General features: G+C 52.4%; 6 protein-coding genes across 6 annotated transcripts; 2 read left to right on the top strand and 4 right to left on the bottom strand.

The window, feature by feature from the left end:
- Positions 1–814: 814 nt before the first annotated feature.
- On the bottom strand, positions 815–1,409 carry PG994_011031 (PXA domain-containing protein; the record flags this gene model as incomplete). The annotated part of the gene is made up of 2 exons (XM_066862440.1): positions 815–1,326; positions 1,382–1,409. 2 exons carry the CDS (start codon positions 1,407–1,409, stop codon positions 815–817), a joined length of 540 nt encoding a protein of 179 aa, XP_066711550.1.
- Positions 1,410–1,425: 16 nt separating this feature from the next.
- PG994_011030 (PXA domain-containing protein) lies at positions 1,426–4,764 on the bottom strand (the record flags this gene model as incomplete). The annotated part of the gene is made up of 4 exons (XM_066862439.1): positions 1,426–1,467; positions 1,505–1,700; positions 3,285–4,108; positions 4,255–4,764. The coding sequence occupies 4 exons, from the start codon at positions 4,762–4,764 to the stop codon at positions 1,426–1,428; spliced, it is 1,572 nt and encodes a 523-aa protein (XP_066711549.1).
- Positions 4,765–5,456: 692 nt separating this feature from the next.
- Positions 5,457–6,954, bottom strand: PG994_011029 (protein MSS51- mitochondrial; the record flags this gene model as incomplete). The annotated part of the gene is made up of 2 exons (XM_066862438.1): positions 5,457–5,487; positions 5,543–6,954. The coding sequence occupies 2 exons, from the start codon at positions 6,952–6,954 to the stop codon at positions 5,457–5,459; spliced, it is 1,443 nt and encodes a 480-aa protein (XP_066711548.1).
- A 449-nt stretch (positions 6,955–7,403) lies between these two features.
- Positions 7,404–11,464, top strand: PG994_011028 (Pre-mRNA-splicing factor rse-1; the record flags this gene model as incomplete). Its single annotated transcript, XM_066862437.1, has 5 exons — positions 7,404–7,647; positions 7,837–9,203; positions 9,226–9,917; positions 10,102–11,386; positions 11,438–11,464. The coding sequence occupies 5 exons, from the start codon at positions 7,404–7,406 to the stop codon at positions 11,462–11,464; spliced, it is 3,615 nt and encodes a 1,204-aa protein (XP_066711547.1).
- A 211-nt stretch (positions 11,465–11,675) lies between these two features.
- PG994_011027 (uncharacterized protein) lies at positions 11,676–12,672 on the bottom strand (the record flags this gene model as incomplete). Its single annotated transcript, XM_066862436.1, has 2 exons — positions 11,676–12,317; positions 12,538–12,672. The coding sequence occupies 2 exons, from the start codon at positions 12,670–12,672 to the stop codon at positions 11,676–11,678; spliced, it is 777 nt and encodes a 258-aa protein (XP_066711546.1).
- A 1,056-nt stretch (positions 12,673–13,728) lies between these two features.
- Positions 13,729–17,993, top strand: PG994_011026 (PH domain-containing protein; the record flags this gene model as incomplete). Its single annotated transcript, XM_066862435.1, has 2 exons — positions 13,729–17,459; positions 17,534–17,993. The coding sequence occupies 2 exons, from the start codon at positions 13,729–13,731 to the stop codon at positions 17,991–17,993; spliced, it is 4,191 nt and encodes a 1,396-aa protein (XP_066711545.1).
- Positions 17,994–18,325: the final 332 nt, after the last annotated feature.

Here is an 18,325-nt window from a genome sequence, read left to right as displayed (position 1 = left end):
AGGAACCGGCAGGGAGAAGAAGAAAATAAGGCGGGATAGGATAGGAAAGGTTCATGCACACGCACATGCACCCACGCGCGTACGTGTGTAAGTAGTAGATATGCGGAAATAAAAACGCCGGAGAATATGTTCTGATCATCAGGGGCGAAAGGGCGAATTGAAACATGATGACGAAAACACACAGACACGAACAGCAGACGAAATCTCTTCCCAAAACAAATCAAGGAAAAAATTCGAACGTTGGTAATATCGCTTCGAGATGGCGAGATGGCGAGGCGGCGAGGCGGCGACAGTTACAGTTGGGTATCAATGGAGAACATACCAGGAGGCCGGCAATTCGTACCGCGAACAACAGCAAGCAAGCAGCCCAAAAAGCAGAGACAGCATGACTAAAAAGGCTGCTTTAAGCGATGCAGAGCTTACCGGAAACATACCAACAGCATCAACACCCAACCCGCCTGCGCACCAGGTCGCACCCCCCCGCGAGGAGAGGGGACGTTTCTATCTAGCGCGCAGGAGAGGACAGACGACAGACCAACCAGGCTCTCCCGGGGGACACAGGCGAGCAGCGCGGCTCTTCGCAATGTACTACCATACCACCCACACTTCAACAACCCTCCCACCCTCCTTCTCTACTCCCAAGGCAATAGATCTGCGTGCACGCGGGCGTATATACATACCAAACCGTATTTTATAGACTGGGGGGACTATTTGCCATGCTCCTGGGGCCGTCATGGCAAAGCCCCTCCCAGGAAAAGTAATAAAACAAGAAGCCTTATTTATTAATGGTGATGGATATAATAGCACGCTCGGTTCAACTAAGTCTCTCTTCCCAGAGGTCAATCACGCCCCTCTCGGCCAGTTCGGGCATAAGGCGCACGAGGATCAGCTCGAGCACACCGTACATGAGGTGCTTGTTGCAGTAGGCATCCGAGAACACATCCAGGATCCCCGTTTCAATCTCGGATAAGATCCTGTCGTCGTCCTCGTGGCACTGCAGTGGCGTTGCTTCAGGCGCAAAGCCATCGACGCCGGCATCCACTGTTGCCGACGATGGCCTTTCTTTGCTGATAACAGAAGCTGCGGCAGGAGCAACGCCGCCCGCTTCGCCGGCTTTTATGAAAGCACTACCAGCACCAGGAGCAGCGGCTGTTGTTTTGACGGGGTCACGGCTGTTAGCAGCAGACGTTACATTGCTCCCCACTGGAGCTGCCCAGTTGAGCAAGCCGGGCGTGGTCAGATGTGGCCGCTGAAGACAACGGGCCCGCCTTAGTAGAGCTACTATTACTACTGCCCGGAGTAGCGCTGTGGCTTTCAGATTCACTGCTGATGGCGACAGACGTTATTGGCGGTCCGGACCGCCCATGATGAGCGTTCACACTGGTCTTGTCAACGTTACCGCTAGTCATCTTGGTTTTGGTGTTATTAATGCTGGTTGGTCGTGGTGACGAAGAAGAGGAGCTTGCCCTGAAGGGGACGAGGATCCAAAGTACAGCTTGCCCACCATCTTCGGCACAAGCGCCCAAACGGCACTAGCGCACCGGCGACGCAGGGCCGCCAGCTCCTCGTCGGATGAGGGTGCAACAAGGCCAGGGGTCCCTGGAGCATTGTTGGGGAACACGGCTGCGCGAATCGTGCGCAATAGCGGGGGCAATCGAGCAGGGTCCAGGAGTCGAGATTGAATGGAGTGCCAGAGTAATCTGCAGAAAAAGGGTGTTAGTCAGGAAGACCTCGCTTTATTCAGCAATCCACCGTGCCACAAATATAGAACTGTGATAATACATATTGCCGTGTAAAGCCAAGGATATGGACCCGGCCCTCTTCGTCAAAAGGGCCAAGGAGAAGAAGAGGGGGCTAGGTTGCACCCGCATCGTGGGACGTGGGTCAGGCCAACGGGATCAATAACGACCAAGAGTGCACACAGTTCAGATGGAAGATGATGCAGATTACTTCTGCATGGGAGGTCGCACCGGTATCGAGTCCATCCAACCGCAGTCAGGCTCGATAATGTGTGTCCATGTAGGCACTGAAATGCATAGTGGGACAGAATAACGAGCCTTTCCACGAGGCTTCAATTGCAATGAACAACTTGAATCATTTGCCGGGAGATATTGATGAGAGAGCTTTGGGCATGGCTTCATCAAAGCTCGATCAGACAAGGGGGCGGGCTTACGGCTGAAACAGCTGCAGCGCCCATCATTGGTGTTCGTGTAAGATAGGTCTCGTCGGCGGTTCATAACCACGGTCAAGGGAGAGGACTCCTCCCACCAAGACCAAGACAAATAATGAGGGGGCGTAAGCTTAGAAGCAGGTACTCAGTGAAGGGGAACTGAAGTGCACCAGAGCCACATCCCCATCAGCTTGACAATAAGAATGGTACCATGGAGTTGGGTCAAGCCACTCGGCGACCTTCTTGCTTGCTCTGTCATAAATGACAGAAAGCCTAGCAGGCCGCTGAGAAGAGGTAGGTTCGGGCTTCGTTAGGCTATCCAAGGGAGAGGCAGGGCTCCTGTGGTCTGATGTTCCATAGCAGTCCTGATCAAGTCAACGCAGAGGCGCTGCGAAGCGGACTTAGTGGACGATCTCTTGCCGGGGTACGGAATAAAGCTTCCAGTATTTTGCCTGGCCGACGGCACGCTGTGGGGCGTTTAGAGGAGGCGTGAGATAGTAAATTACATGGCAGCATAGGGTCGTACTGGTACGTTGTATCAAGAGATTCGGCCTAGCGATGCTGACAATGGAATCGACCGGGGGTTGCACTGGACCCTTGCAGATATAGAAGTTCGGCGCGTAAATAAGACTTGCGGATGGTCAGGGCTGCTCGTCCGGGTCAGCCCCGCGCCGTTTATCAAGCAATCGGACGCCGATGTTCCAAAATCAACCGATTATTGGCTGTGAAAGAGGGGCCCGAGGATGGTTGGACAGTCCGCTTCTACTTTGCTCGCAGGCCAGGTGGAGGACTAGTTGAGCCGTGCAAATGGTATGGGCCAGACTGACATCCCCCGCCTAGGAGTGTTGCACAGCATCCCGTTGGCTCGCTCTCGCTTGAGTAGGGGCACTATGCTGTTCAGCGTCGTCGGCCGTACTTAATTGACCGTATCCATAACCACACGGAATTTAGATATGTTGTCGAGTGAACATGCCTGCTCTCGACACTCGTGAAAAAGGCTGCTTCTGAACGCTGAATGGAAGAGGCCAAGTCCCGTGACTTGTCGTGTATGCGGAGTGATGAAATAATATGGCTTCGTGGAGGGCAGAGAAGAAATAAACGAGTTTTTGCCTACCTGTCAATGAATCCATCGTAGCCTGCGACCTTCCCAGGCCGCCTCACGGCTCCCCATTGTAGCAATGACAAGGTTGCACCGAGCCAAGGCATGCGGACGTCCATTTCGAGTAGATTAGCAAGACATGGCCATAAGCTGAATTGTGCGATAGGCACTTTGGCTGGCGTTTGGAGGAAGTGGTGGTCCGCAAGTGTATCATATTGTTTCTGACCATCGGCATGGCTCTTCGATCCAAGCGTACGGGCAGCGATGGGCGGCGGCCTTGGAGGTAACGAACGGGATTGGGCGATTGTCGTGATGAAAGCACGCATCAAGCTTACAGCGAGGAATCCCCATTGAATCAGAGACCAGAATGCTCTACCGATAGAGAAACCCCGGGGTTGCTTTGAACTCAGATCCTTAGTAGTGCCATCCATTTGATTGTTTCTTGTGGTGCCATCATTCTTTCTCGATCCTGCTGTGTCCGATGTATTTCCTTTACCGGCCAGATGCGTCATGATGATCAAGATTTCCCATAAAATCCATGGTTCCGAGAGTTTGTTGACGAAGAGGTTGCCTATTATGAGCTCCGAAAATATCTGCCCAACGAGTGAGGTTAGGCACTCGTTTTCCAAGTCTTCAGTAGGCAAAAGCAACGCTAGCACGCCTTGAACTAGTAGCTGGCGATATGCAACCTCGTTATCGGCCTGGCTCTGAAGGCTTCTTGGATCATCTCGCTTGGGAACCCGGAGATAGAGCCGGTAGGGGACATAGCGCGTGATAGATCTCGCGATGGTTAGTCTCAACGGGGGACCGTGCCACCGAAGTCTTAGCAGTTCGATACGCTATGCAGTTTGAATTAGTCCATGTGCATCACCACACCAGTGGATGCTGGGTCGACCAGGATAAAGGAAGGGTAGGGTTGTGACGAAGCATGATGACGATGTGGGCCATTAAATCTGCGGGATATTGCCATAAACGAACCTCGAACATGTGCATCAAGCAGTTCAGGCAGCTCATCAAGAAGCAGACTCTGTAGATCCACCTCTCGTAGTCTCTGCTCTAGGCTCCTGGTGCAATGCGCAATGATCTGCACGATTTCGGCGACGAACGTTTCGTCTGGCGTGATCTTGGTATACCACGTCTGTACGTAGTCCCTTATGATGATGGAGATGAAAGCATACAGCTGTAGATCCACGTCATTTCGACTAGTCAGGGGCGGCAGCAACTCCTCGATAGGCGCTGGCGTACTCCTGCCTCTATCGGCCGCATTCTGTGCACACAGAACGCGGCGAATCAAAGCAATGGTTGCTTTGTCCGAAAGGAAGTCTGTCGAAACCGGCCGCGCATTGCGTAGATTGGAAGGCGGTGGTGGCAGTGGCGACGATATTCGAGCCGGAGTACTTGACTGACTGGCTGCCAGGAGGGTTGGCTCGGTGGTTGCATTTACAGACGTTGGCACAGCACTGTTCTGTATGAATCGGGGTGTGGTCGAGGCCATTGCCAGCCAGGCTGGAGTCGGTCTGATAACGAGCAGCTATCGGCAGATCATGGCAAAGCTGCGACCTGGATTTCCTGGCAGAGAGTCGTCGGTTGCCGCAGATTCGAAAGCTTTAGAGAGTGGTAGCGCCGTGGACCAAGCCGCAATGTTGACATAGCGTTGCAGCTTTGGATTCAATTGAGATTGAATGAATGATGTGGTTGTTTGCGACGCACCCCGGAATGAATGATGTGAGGCCAAATCAAATAGCACGTCACTGCCTAAGGCCCCGTGCTTTTATCGCTAAAGACGGGTCACGGCTTGAGCGGCCGTGCCACCCCGAAAGTGCCACACGGGAAGCCACCCTCAGAAGCGAACCACTATCGCGGTGCGAACCGGGGGCACGTGCACAATTCTTCATGCAACTCCAAACCTCAAGCATAATAGGTAGCATCCAATGGAGGACAGGAGTATGTGTGTAGGCAAAGTACGTTTAGGAGGTATACTTATTGGGCCAAGCCTCAAAAGATATATGTACATGTAGAGAGGTTATCCATGCTATCTACATACAATTGTACACAGACTGGTGGTGATACAGTGACTACACAGACCCAGAACCGGGCCCCCCTTTCAGAACGTACTTATACACCGCCCCCAACTACGCCGAGTCATATTGTCTATGATTGAATCACATAACCTCCTGTGTCTCATAGCTATTCTGAGGTCTTGTGAGTAGCCTCGTATCTGTAAGAAGAGGTTAGTTAGTGCGAATAACAAGCAGCTAAGGGTGGCCACAAACCTCTTTCCTCGAAACGCCCATACACCCCAGTTGCCACAAGTGACATCTTGGGGATCGAGGTCATTCAGGTCCCAGCGTTGACTGCTAAACGTGTTTCTTCCTGGTTCCATGAGCAAATCATACTCGCCGCCGCACGTTTTATTGACCCAGTCAATATCTCTCTCCATATCGTATTGCGTGTAGCCTGTGGCAATGATAGGAGCCTTAGTCTCCAAAAGTAGAGGAATAGTCTCACTCCACTCATGGGAACTGGCTGGATGACCGAGTCCCGGGTGGAAGAGCACGAAACAATCAAAGTAGGGATCATAAGGGGCGAAGAGACCCGTCTTATGTATGGTGTGGTAGTAGTCCACAATCGTAGAGATCTTCATGGACGGCCAAACACGATCCTCGACAACAGCGCCAAAAGGGTTAGACGGGGTGCGCGGAGGTAAGGGGAACTCGTCATCGCGGTTCGCCATACTCTCGGGTCCTATGAATACCAGATGGAACTTGCCCCTTGGGAAGAGATGGGCAAGCTGAACCCAGACATTTCTGGGCAGTGAGGACTCAGCCCGTGCTCCGAGTATGAAGATCCTAACCGGTGGTGCCTCCGGACGCAGTCCTCGGATGCCCTCGCCTCCCCCCGTCTTGGGCGGATGCAAAGTGTACCGTAGCGCGCTCAGACTTTTTAGGCCTTCGGGCGTCAGACGCCCGCCTTTCCGGATGTTGTAGGGACTCAGCTCGTGAAGAACACTGCCAATCGTCATGGGGTACGTGAGTAGCCTGGTGACTTGGCGCATGCTTCGATCGCTGTTGATGGCCTCGAATTGTCTAGTGTAGAGGAAGGTGTCCCAATTGGTCATGTTGATGGCTGCTTCCTCCATCTGTGGCCCCGCGTACTCGAATTCAGGGAAGAATCTACCGGAGCGCAGGTCATGGTCGTCCTCATTGATCTGGCGCAGAGTGTCACATATCTGCAGATGATTCTCGTAATCCTCGGCCCAATGTTTCTCACTGCAATAAACCGGAATACCGCAGTCAGGACATTCAAAGTCCACGTGTGCTGGCGTTTGATTGCCGGTAGACGTAGGAGCCGCTGCTGCAGCATCGGGATTGGCGGGCAATCGAGTCGGCCGGTGGTCTGGGTGAGGGCATAGAGCATGCTGCCTCATGAACGCGGCGCGGCGGCGGATTTCGGGTATGGGCGACTGAGTGTACGAATGGAAAAGGTCATCGGGTCGTAGGACAAGAGGATTCGAAGGTTCGGCCGAGCTCGTCGCTGCCCCAGATTGAATAGCCGCACTTCCGTCGTTCTTCTTTTGACCAAAAAAGGAAATGGAGCGGACGTTCTCATTTCTATTTGTATTCATCCGCCTCGAAGTAGTCGATCGCCGTGCCAATGGCAGACTCGAGAATGGCTTCGAGTGCATTGCGGCGCTTGCTGTTGCTGTTCGTGGGGCCCTTAAGCACCTCCGGCAGGTGCCGGAAGCTGCAGAACGCATTATAGGTTCCATTGGGCAAGTCCTGATCAAGATTAAAGAGAGTACGGGCTTCTCTAGAGTGTCCTCACAGTCAGCGCATGGTTTGATATTCAACAGAACTTCAGAGTTGAGTTGGTACCAATATGTGCCTACCTCTCTACCTACCTACTCAATGGCCCGATATTAAGGCGGTGGGATGCGGCAGATTGAAGCTTTACCCAATAAATTGCTGCCAAAGCTGGAGCAGCTGCACATAGCTTTTGAACTTGAGCAAGCTCAAAGGCGGTATGATAAAATTTCATTTTTCTTTAAACCACAACCCGTCGAGGCTCTAACGAGGACCAAGACACTGGGTAGATATTAATGTCGCGCAGGCCATCTGCGCAGTCCAGTTCAAGATGGCGGCAACCTCTAATATGTTCCTTTACTCGTTGACCATTCAACCCCCAACGACCATCACCCAGGCAATCGTCGGCCAATTTAGCGGCACCAAGGAACAGCAGATTCTCACAGCTTCAGGCTCGCGTCTGACGTTGCTGCGCCCCGATCCGGCGCAAGGCCGAGTCATTACGCTTCTTTCTCACGATGTGTTTGGCATTATCAGGTCCATCGCAGCCTTCCGGCTGGCCGGCAGCAACAAAGGTATGTTTTCTTACTACTATCTACCTCTCTGGCTTCAGTTAGTGATCCTTATGAAGTTCCGGCAGAAGCACAATGAGGATTACCATCATCATCACCATGACGTGAGACCTCTTCCAGGAAGTCCAAGGATTTCTAGGTCCGCATCTCACTGGCAATCTCCATTGGCTAAGGCTAACATGCCCTCTGCAGACTATATAATCCTCGCAACTGACTCTGGTCGTATCACGATTGTCGAGTACAACCCTCAACTGAACAAGTTCGTCATAGACAAACTCGAGACCTTTGGGAAATCAGGGGTGCGCCGCGTCATCCCAGGCCAGTATCTAGCGTGCGATCCGAAAGGACGAGCATGCTTGATCGCGTCGGTCGAGAAGAACAAGCTGGTTTATGTGTTGAATAGAAACTCTCAAGCTGAGCTTACCATCTCGTCGCCACTGGAAGCGCACAAAGCAGGCACCGTGGTGCTTGCAATGGTGGCCCTGGATGTCGGTTATGCGAATCCCGTCTTTGCCGCCCTTGAGATCGATTACACAGAAAGTGATCAAGATCCCACTGGCCAGGCTCTAGAGGAGGCCGAAACACAGCTTGTCTACTACGAGCTCGACCTCGGCCTGAATCACGTGGTGAGGAAGTGGAGTGAGCCAGTTGATCCTACTGCCTCTATACTGTTCCAGGTCCCTGGAGGCAATGACGGTCCTAGTGGTGTACTTGTATGCGGAGAAGAAAGTATAACCTATCGCCATTCAAACCAAGAAGCATTCCGTGTCCCTGTTCCGAGGCGGAAGGGGGCTACCGAAGATCCCCAGCGGAAGCGAACCATTGTTTCAGGTGTCATGCACAAGCTCAAGGGTAGCGCGGGCGCCTTTTTCTTCTTGCTCCAGAGCGAAGATGGCGATTTGTTCAAAGTCACCATCGACATGGCCGAAGACGATGAAGGGAATGCCACTGGTGAGGTCCGTCGTTTGAAAATCAAGTATTTTGATACTGTTCCGGTCGCTACAAGCCTCTGCATTCTCAAAAGCGGGTTTCTTTTCGCGGCAAGCGAGTTCGGGAACCATCATTTCTATCAATTCGAAAAGCTGGGCGACGACGACGAAGAGCTCGAGTTTTCAAGCGATGATTATCCTACCGATGCCAAAGAAGCCTATCCTCCCGCCTACTTTTACCCCAGGGCTGCCGAGAATCTGAGTCTCGTCGAAAGCATCAACTCCATGAATCCTCTGGTGGATTGCAAGGTTGCGAATTTGACAGCGGACGATGCGCCCCAGATTTACTCTATTTGCGGCAACGGGGCACGAAGCACATTCCGGACGTTAAAGCATGGCTTAGCCGTTAACGAGATTGTTGCCTCTGAACTGCCCGGTGTTCCGTCGGCGGTGTGGACTACAAGATTGAAGCGGACTGATCGATATGACGCGTACATAGTGCTCTCTTTCAGCAACGGCACACTTGTACTCAGTATCGGTGAGACGGTCGAGGAGGTCACGGACACTGGCTTCCTGTCTTCTGTCCCCACGCTGGCCGTACAGCAGCTTGGAGACGACGGCTTGATTCAGGTACACCCTAAGGGAATAAGAGCACATTCGCCAAGGGCGAGTCAACGAATGGGAGGCTCCACAGCATCGTTCCATTGTTGCTGCGTCTACCAATGCAAGACAAGTTGCTGTGGCACTCAGTTCAGGGGAGGTTGTTTATTTCGAAATGGACGAGGACGGTTCACTGGCTGAATATGATGAAAGGAAGGAGATGTTTGGCACGGTCACCTGCCTAAGCTTAGGCGAGGTACCTGAAGGACGACTTAGAAGTTCCTTCCTTGCTGTTGGTTGCGACGACTGTACAGTTCGTGTGCTCAGTCTGGATCCCGAGTCCACTCTCGAGAGCAAATCAGTGCAAGCCCTCACAGCTGCGCCGTCTGCTCTCTCCATCATGGCAATGGAAGACTCGTCCTTTGGCGGCACCACTTTATATCTTCACATCGGTCTGCATTCTGGAGTGTATCTGAGGACCGTCCTTGATGAGATCACTGGCGAGTTGACAGATACGCGGCAAAAGTTCTTGGGCCCCAAGCCTGTCAAACTGTTCCAGGTTTCTGTGCAAGGACAAACCTGTGCCTTGGCATTGAGTTCCAGAACCTGGCTGGGCTACTCGGATACGATAACGAAGGGTTTCATGATGACACCGCTCGACTACGATGACCTCGAGTGGGGATGGAATTTCAGCAGTGAGCAGTGCGATGAGGGTATGGTAGGGATCCAAGGACCGAATCTCAAGTAAGTCTGCCTGTCTGCTCTTTCACCTTCAACACTGAGAATGATGAGAAACTGGGATCCTACGCCATGAGCTATGAGGATAACACATCTATATTGTACCAATTGTTCCTTCTGACTCTCCTAAACCTAACCCTTGTTACTTTTATCTACTTTGCAAAGTCAGTTCGCTAACAGGCGGTAACAGGATCTTCTCTATCGACAACCTTGGGAACACATTGCTGCAGGAGTCCATTCCTCTGACATACACCCCAAAGCATTTGGCCAAACACCCCGAACACCCCTACTTCTACACTATCGAGTCGGAGAACGGCACATTGCCGCCAGAGCTTCGAGCGAAACTGTTGGCGGATCCGTCAATAGTCAATGGAGATGCCAAAGTATTACCGCCAGAAGATTTCGGTTACCCACGGGGTCGTAATCACTGGGCGTCTTGCATCAGCGTTGTCGATCCCTTAACGGAAAAGAAAGTCCTTCAAACGCTGAACTTGGGAGAAAACGAGGCCGCTGTGAGCGTCTGCATGGTTTCATTTGCCAGTCAAGAAAACAGGACTTTTCTGGTGGTCGGGACTGGCAAAGACATGATCCTAAGCCCACGCCAATTCACCGCAGGGTTCATTCATGTGTACAGCATCAGTGACGATGGCCGCACGATCGAGTTCATTCATAAAACCAAGGTTGAAGAGCCCCCTATGGCCCTGGTCCAGTTTCAAGGAAGACTGTTGGCCGGCATTGGCAAGACCCTGCGGGCGTACGATCTTGGTTTAAGGCAACTGCTGCGGAAGGCACAGGCCGAAGTTGCACCACAGCTCATTGTTTCCTTGCAGACCCAGGGCAGTCGAATTATCGTGGGCGATGTCCAGCAGAGTGTCACCTACGTTGTTTACAAGTATGAAAGCAACAAGCTCATCCCTTTTGCTGATGATACTATCCCGAGATGGATGAACTGCACTGCAATGGTGGACTATGAATCAGTAGCTGGTGGTGACAAATTCGGTAATGTCTGGATTGTTCGGTGTCCTGAAAAGGCCAGTCTGGAATCGGACGAAGATGGGGCAGGTGCGCATCTGCAGCATGCAAGAGAATATCTTCACGGAGCAAACCACCGTCTTAGTCTGATGACTCATTTCTATACGCAGGACGTCCCTACCAGTATTAGCAAGACAAATCTGGTAGTGGGTGGTCAAGATGTTCTGCTTTGGAGTGGTGTCCAGGGTACCGTTGGAGTGTTCATCCCTCTGGTCAGCCGTGAAGATGCGGACTTCTTCCAAAGCCTTGAATCTCACATGCGCTCAGAGGATCCGCCACTTGCGGGCCGTGACCATCTGATTTATAGAGGGTATTATGCGCCCGTCAAAGGCACAATCGATGGCGACTTGTGCGAAAGATTCGCGTTGCTCCCCAGAGATAAGAAACAGATGATTGCTGGCGAGCTGGATCGGTCCGTCAGAGAAATCGAGAGAAAGATATCTGTAAGTTTGCACTTCAATATTCCCTGTTGAGCAGTACTAACTAAGTCATAGGACATTCGCACGCGATCTGCTTTTTGATCTCGCGTATTCGGAGTATGCGGGATGAATGGATGATTGCTAGTATTACTTTATGGGAAATGATATCAGGTTTGGCGTTGGTAGGGTAGAAGCTTGACTTGACTTTCGTCATGTGTATCATTCTGAGCTTATGCCTCAATAGCGAGCTACATACAAGGACATGGGAAGTTGACCCGTCGGCAACATCCATAGAATCGAGAGTTGGATTGCTTTATGGCATGACCCCCCTCATGCTGCCACCTCCATACGCTACTCTTTTCCCTCTTGTTGAATTGTGCTTTGGGTGGCTCTTCTCCCACTCCTCGTCACCGACATATGCCTCTACCGCAGCCTCGAGTTCGTAGTTGCTCTGCTCTAGATATAGCACGGCGACGTCGTATTCGGAGACCTTACACGCCACCATGAACCGTCGGATTTTGCCCTTTCGCATTTCCTCCTCTTCGCCTTCGATTGGTCTGGGAGACAGGCTAACACCACCTTTGTAGAATTCCCCGGGTATGATCACAGTCCGACGACCTTGGAGTAGATGGTCACTGGTGATGTTGTTCGCACGACGCAGGACAGCCGCAGGAACCCCATATCGAAGCGACAGCGTGGTGACTGTATCTTCACTGTGGTTAAGAAAGTGCAACACATCTTCTGCCGCGGGCGATTCGTCTAATGGGACCGACTTCTCATCTAGAGGGTCGACATGCCTACTGGCAGATGCTGTGTACGGTGGAGGAGGCATCGACTCGGCGGACCCCGTCGCTACCGTATTGTACGAAGGGGGCTCCTTCAGGCCCTGAGGCAACGTGGTGGGAGCCACCGAAATCTGGCAGTAGGGGCAGTAATCATTGAAACGTTCGTTTTTCTATAAACGAGAGGCACGTCAGTTGAGGTTGCCATGCATGGACGTGATCTGAGTATGATGATGCTCTGCAACAATGTCGAGACTTTCCAATCAATAGGCCTAAAAACTTAAGAGGATCTTGCGTCATCAGATCTTCAGGAGGCCGGCAAATTTACTCTCGAGGTATATAAAAAAAAAAAAGAAAGGCATATGCATTCATTCAGGGTGTAGAAAGGCGTACATGTAGACAGTTGCCGCAGATGACACGCGGACAGCACTCCAAGTAGCGATGTTCTGGCAACGGCTTCTCCGAGGTACCGTAGCGGGGCACCTGGGACAGGAGAGTCGCGCAAGTACAGCAGGATTCCATGGCCATTCTTATTCCGTTCTATCAGGTGCTTAAGGCAATGGAGACGAGACCTATGAGAAAGAAGTATAGGCAGAAAGAGTAAAGGAAAAGATCAATAGCAATTTGACCAACAGAACAACAATTACAGTCAGGTATATGTAGAGTATGCCAAGATCAAAGTTGTGATCTGAATGGCTCGGTAGTGTCACAGTGGGTGGCGCACACTTCTTATGATGACGTCTATCGATAATGGCATCCCGTCTGTCCATCCCAAACCTCCTGGGCCAAACATCTAATGTCAGGAACCTTAGTAATCCCGAACCCAGTTGAACGTTGGCTAGCAGGCAGCAGGTTAGGTTAGAAACATTGTGCATGTAGAAACCTATCTCTATTGCATATGGCCATGCGCATAGGTAAGCATGGATATGCCGGCATGAGTTGATCACGACGCTAGGTCAACACCTGTCGCACTGACTCGGAGCTCTCTTGTTATCGTCTGTTGTCTTTGTTTGTTGCTGAAGTCTCGTCTTAGTGGGAGAAAGTCAGGGTCTGGATCTAAAAGTTAGGCACGCCTACCACTCCGAAATAGCAGAATAGCTTCACGTTATCCGAAACAAGATGCCTTGAATCTGGCAAATTAGCAGATAGGCACAACGCCTTACAGCCCATCGGCCTAGGGAAGAGGCACTTCAGGGCACTTAAAGTCAGGCTACCGGGCCTTGCGGGCCTAGGTTGCTAGGGTGCCATCTGGGGAGACCCGCTGATCCCTGCATCGCCAAGACAGACTCAGCGGACAAACACCATCTGCTGCTCGTCTTTGGTAGAAACGTCATTCGCAATCTCTCAACACCCCCCAATACTCCAGCTAAACCGACCTACGCACGACACGATGAAGGCCTTTGTGACACCGACACAATAAGGAGTCCATGTCTCTCACTTCTGAGATTTCTTGCTCAACCGACGGCTTCATTTTTACCCTGTATCGCTTGTGGAATTCTTTATACCTGCCTGTTTTACGGAGTACCTGCTAGCAATTTATGCCATTGTTGATTTCCCCTTCCTACCATTACACAGACGTCCATCATGTCTGACACCGGCGCCGCGCCGCCGCCCACACCCTCACAGCCGGTCACCCAGCGGCAACCGAGTCCAGCGATCCCCGTAATCCTCAACGAAGCAGGTCTCGACTCCCCCTCCTTCCGAGCCAACTCGCTTCACTTTTCCGACCAGGTCGACGCTATCGAACGCTGGCTGGACGCGTACGCCAAGGCCGGCGGAAAGCTGTCGCACGACGTACAAGCACTCGAGGCTACAGTCAACGAATACCTCTCCAAGATCATCCCTCCAACAAACGTTACCTCGGTCGATCATGACTACACCGCTCTGGCACTCAAGCGCCTCTCCGAAGGCTCGAGAGAATGGTGGACTCAGGTTGTGGGTGTAGCAAGGAAAATGGACACCATGTCAGCCGAACCTATCCGCAATTTCCTGTCCACCGACCTACGGGCTTTCAAAGAGACCAGGAGAGCACTGGACCAGACGCAAAAGACCTTCGATACGACGCTCGCCAGATACGTTGGTCAGTCTAAAACAAAGGAACCATCCTCGCTACGAGAGGATGCATTTGCCGTGTACGAGACACGGAAAGCCTACTTGAAAGCTTCGATGGACTTCTGTCAAATGGCTCCGCAGCTGCGGTTCACCCTCGACAAGCTTCTGGTGAAGGTCTCCTCGGACATTTGGCGCGAAATGAAACGTTCTCGGGACACTTCAGGGAGCTTTGCTAAATGGGGTCATGAGATGGACCGTGTCAAGGGGTGGTCCAAAGAGATGGAATCGACCGAGTCGTCTTTCAGAAGAGAGCTTCAGGCGGCCAGGAGAGAAGTGGGCGAGATGACCTTGATCACGTTCAAGCCTGCACGCGAGCTGGATACCTACAGCGCCTCGACCGTGCCTTTTCTGGGGTCAAAAGGGCCAATGAACGTCACCACCGAAGGACAGGCTGCCACTATCTCGGAAAAGCAAGGTTGGCTCTTCCTGAGGACGCTCTCTGGGAAGCCTGTTCGAACCAACTGGGTCCGCAGGTGGTACTATTGCCGTGATGGTATATTCGGATGGCTTGTCAATGGACCGCAAGGAGTCTTACAAGGTGACGAGATTGGTGTCTTGCTATGCAATGCCAAGCCTGCAGTTGGAGAGGAACGCCGCTTCTGCTTCGAGGTCAAGACCAAAAACCAGAGTCTCATGCTTCAAGCCGAGACTCAGCAGCAGCTGATGGAGTGGCTTGAAGTCTTTGAAGTTGCAAAGAAGCGGGCGTTCGAAGCAAGCGTCGGTCGTGATAACTCGTCGCTTCCGGGAGGCGTGGACCCGGCGTTTGCCATTACTCCACCATCGATGCCCGAGTTCTCGGCCAAGTCACTGGATGCTCAGCTTGGACCTGACGACGGTCCATCTAACCTCGACCGAGTGAACACTTTGGCCGTTCCAGGGTCCGATGCGGCTAGGCCAAGCTTCGATGTCGGAACTGCTCCTAAACGTTCGGCGACGGCGTTAATGACCCGTGAGGAGGGTGAAAGCGGCCGAGATCATGCAGCTCGTATTATGCAAAAGCTTGATTTGCACAGAAAAGCCGGGTTCTCTTCGAGTACCGACACAGGCGCGATGCCGCCTCCGCCGTCAGGTGGAATAGCCAGCCTTATCTCAGCTAGTCACGGGTTGCTTCCAGGTTATCCTGCCCCTGTGATCGGCCAAACCGCCTCTCCTCGTCAACAGTCCCAAGGCCTCCCTGGCCCTGAGCCCCAGGAAAGCAATTTAGCCCCTACGACGCTGGCCAAAGCACCTGCTACGACTAGTCTGAGTAGGACAGCTGTGGTCTATAGTGGTGACCGAGCTCTTAATACTGATTCTGGCCAAAACCTACCCACAGCAATCATGGCTAACTATTGGGGCAGTAATGCGTGGGCAAGACAGTACGCACCACCACAAAACCGAGTTGACACCAGTCCGGATGACCCATTTGGGCCCAACACGCCCGCGATCAGGATGAGTCCGGCCACCGATAATGGTGACTTGATGACACCGACTTCGTCGACACACAAAAAAGCCATTAGCATGGATGCAAAGATTATACAACCTCCAAGTAGAGACAACTTACCGCAGGAGCAGTTCCCCGCTGATTACCCCATTGAGCTGAAGACCAATGCTGCCCAGTTTCGTCTTCTGTTCCCAAGCGTACCCCTTGACGAAAAGCTTGTGCTCGTCTTCCGCGCTGCCTGGAGTAGTACTTCTGATGCCGAGAAGCCTGCTTCGAAAATGGCAGGTAATGGCCGGGTCTACGTTACGTCAGACAACATGTACTTTTACGGCCACCAAATGGGACTTGTCATTGCATATACAATTCCGCTGGATGCGATCACGGAAGTGACAGCTGCACCGGGTAAGGACTGTGACTTCATATTCCTGCATCTCAATCAGGAGATGGGAGGCAGTGGCTACAGCAGGATCACCATCAAGACTTTCTTGGAAGATCTTGATTTGCTGCATTCTCGTCTCAACGTTCTGGTGGACGACCTGCAAGCCGAGGAGCCAATGGACGTGCCGGAGCTCGTCAGGACTCTCATCAACCTACAAAACAACGACGACTATGATAAGAGAAGCCCCAGCATTGATAGCTGGGAGGAGGTGTCACCAAATACACCAGCGGATAATGGGACCGCTGTAGGGAGGGCCCTGAGTCCCAGATCGAGCAACTTTGCTTATAAGCCTCGCTCGCGGGGCTCACGCCGGGCCATGCCAAAACTCCAGCTCCCGACTCACCCGGTCCACTACGAGCCGGAAGACATGCAGCAGAAAGTGGCTGAGCGTCACTTCGAGATTAGCGCCAAGGCCTGTTTCCATGTGCTGTTTGGAGACAAGAGCTTCGTCTTTCCCAAGCTTTACTTCGAACGTAGGGCGAAACAGATCGCTCAAGGGCCCTGGGTCATGCAGGAATCTGGCCAGATGCAGCGGTTGTTCCGCTTCAACGTCGAGTACCACACCATGCTGCGTCAGTCCAGGGCAGAGGAAATCATGGACCAGCAAACCATTGATATGTTCAGCGACCATGTCACATACGTTGTGACACATGTCAAGACGCCATGGCATCTGCCACATGCCCGAGACTTCAAGCTGGTGACGAAAACCGTCATTACGCACGTAGCAAAATCCAAGTGCAAGCTGGCCATATTCACCAAAGTCGTTTGGTCAAAGGCACCAACGCTCTCCAAGAACATGATTGAGCGTCAGGCTCTGGATGATGCTGCGCAGGATGCTGAAGAATTGGCTGACGTGGCAACCGACCAAGTACGAAAGATAGGACCTCATGGTCGGACAAAGAGGGCCATTCAAATCTATGGCAATATCGGCCAACAGACGCAAGTTGTTCTCTTTACCCCCGGAGAGAGCGAGACGTCGAAGAAGGCATACATCAACCCGCGAACCATTACATCGATGGTCATCGAAACAGTTCGGTCTTTTATGGAAAGTGTCGCATCATCGCTAATGATGTGGACTTTTGCCGGGGTGAAGAAGATATGGGACATCATCTCTGCCGAGCGCATCCTCCTGGCCGTACTGGCTTTCAGTGTACTCACCAACGTGGTCTTTTCATCCCAAGGAACTTCGACATGGTGGAATGAGCGTAAGGCAACCAAGTTTATGGGCCGCCTCGGTGTTGGTCCGAATGTCATGATGAGCAAAGCCATATACTTGGTGGATCTCGACCAGGCGGCCAGAAGCTCTGCACTGCAGCCCAGTTGGCCGCAAGACAGCTACTGGTAAGCATACGACGTGAAGCCCAAACACCTTCTTAGGAACCCCCTTTGTCTATAGCGTTCTAACCCTGATACAGTTACTCCACCTTCCAATCCATCGCAAATAGTAGTGATATCGATGCGCCGTATGAGGATACGGGTTCCTCCCTCTCGGGCTCTAGCCGGGCTACTGCGCGCCGTCTTCGGCGTCAAAGGCAAAAGCTTGGGTCCTACCGACACGACTTGCTGGTGGCGATGCGCATGGTGAACAGCGTAGAGCGTGAAATGATCCAGTCCGAGTGGGAGAACTGGCTCCTCGACGAGAACAGCCGCTGTGATCAGATCCGGCTCGCTCTCCGGGAACCCGGTGCCCCTGCCTCGTCCTCGTCGCGCTCCAAGAAGGGCAAGGGCGGTGCTGGTGGGCAGAAGGTCCTCCAAGACGAAGGAGACGACAAGAAGCGGGAGGCGCTGAAGCTGTGGCATGACGAGTACTGCGGAAGCTGCAAGCAGGACCAAGACGCGCTCTTGTTGGAAAGGGAGGGGCTCAGCATGAGCTAAGGGGCCGGCTGTTCCTAACTAAGTATATAACTTTACCTATACATACACCTACATTTTATAAAATTCTATATATTGTAATTAGGTAGACAGCGAAAAAGCGTACGAGCGAGTTTCAGGGTCACGATGCACAGAAGGGACCTATCCCGGCCGGTCCCATCTCAGAACAGTCCTGGTCACTGCCCTTCTGCTTGCATTTCTGGAGACGTCGGCACGCCAGCACAAAAGACTGCCACCAGGTACCTCCAGCGCTACATAAGATATCCAATAGATTCTTCACTTATAATTCTGTTTTTATTACCCATTCCATCGTTTCTGCGGCCTAGTTCTTTTAC

The sequence above is a fragment of the Apiospora phragmitis genome (assembly GCF_038363925.1).
Source record: "Apiospora phragmitis strain CBS 135458 chromosome Unknown utg000010l:1.0-9815664.0:1.0-9183399.0, whole genome shotgun sequence".
Taxonomy (NCBI): domain Eukaryota; kingdom Fungi; phylum Ascomycota; class Sordariomycetes; order Amphisphaeriales; family Apiosporaceae; genus Apiospora; species Apiospora phragmitis.
This window is presented reverse-complemented; position numbering and strand designations above follow the sequence as displayed.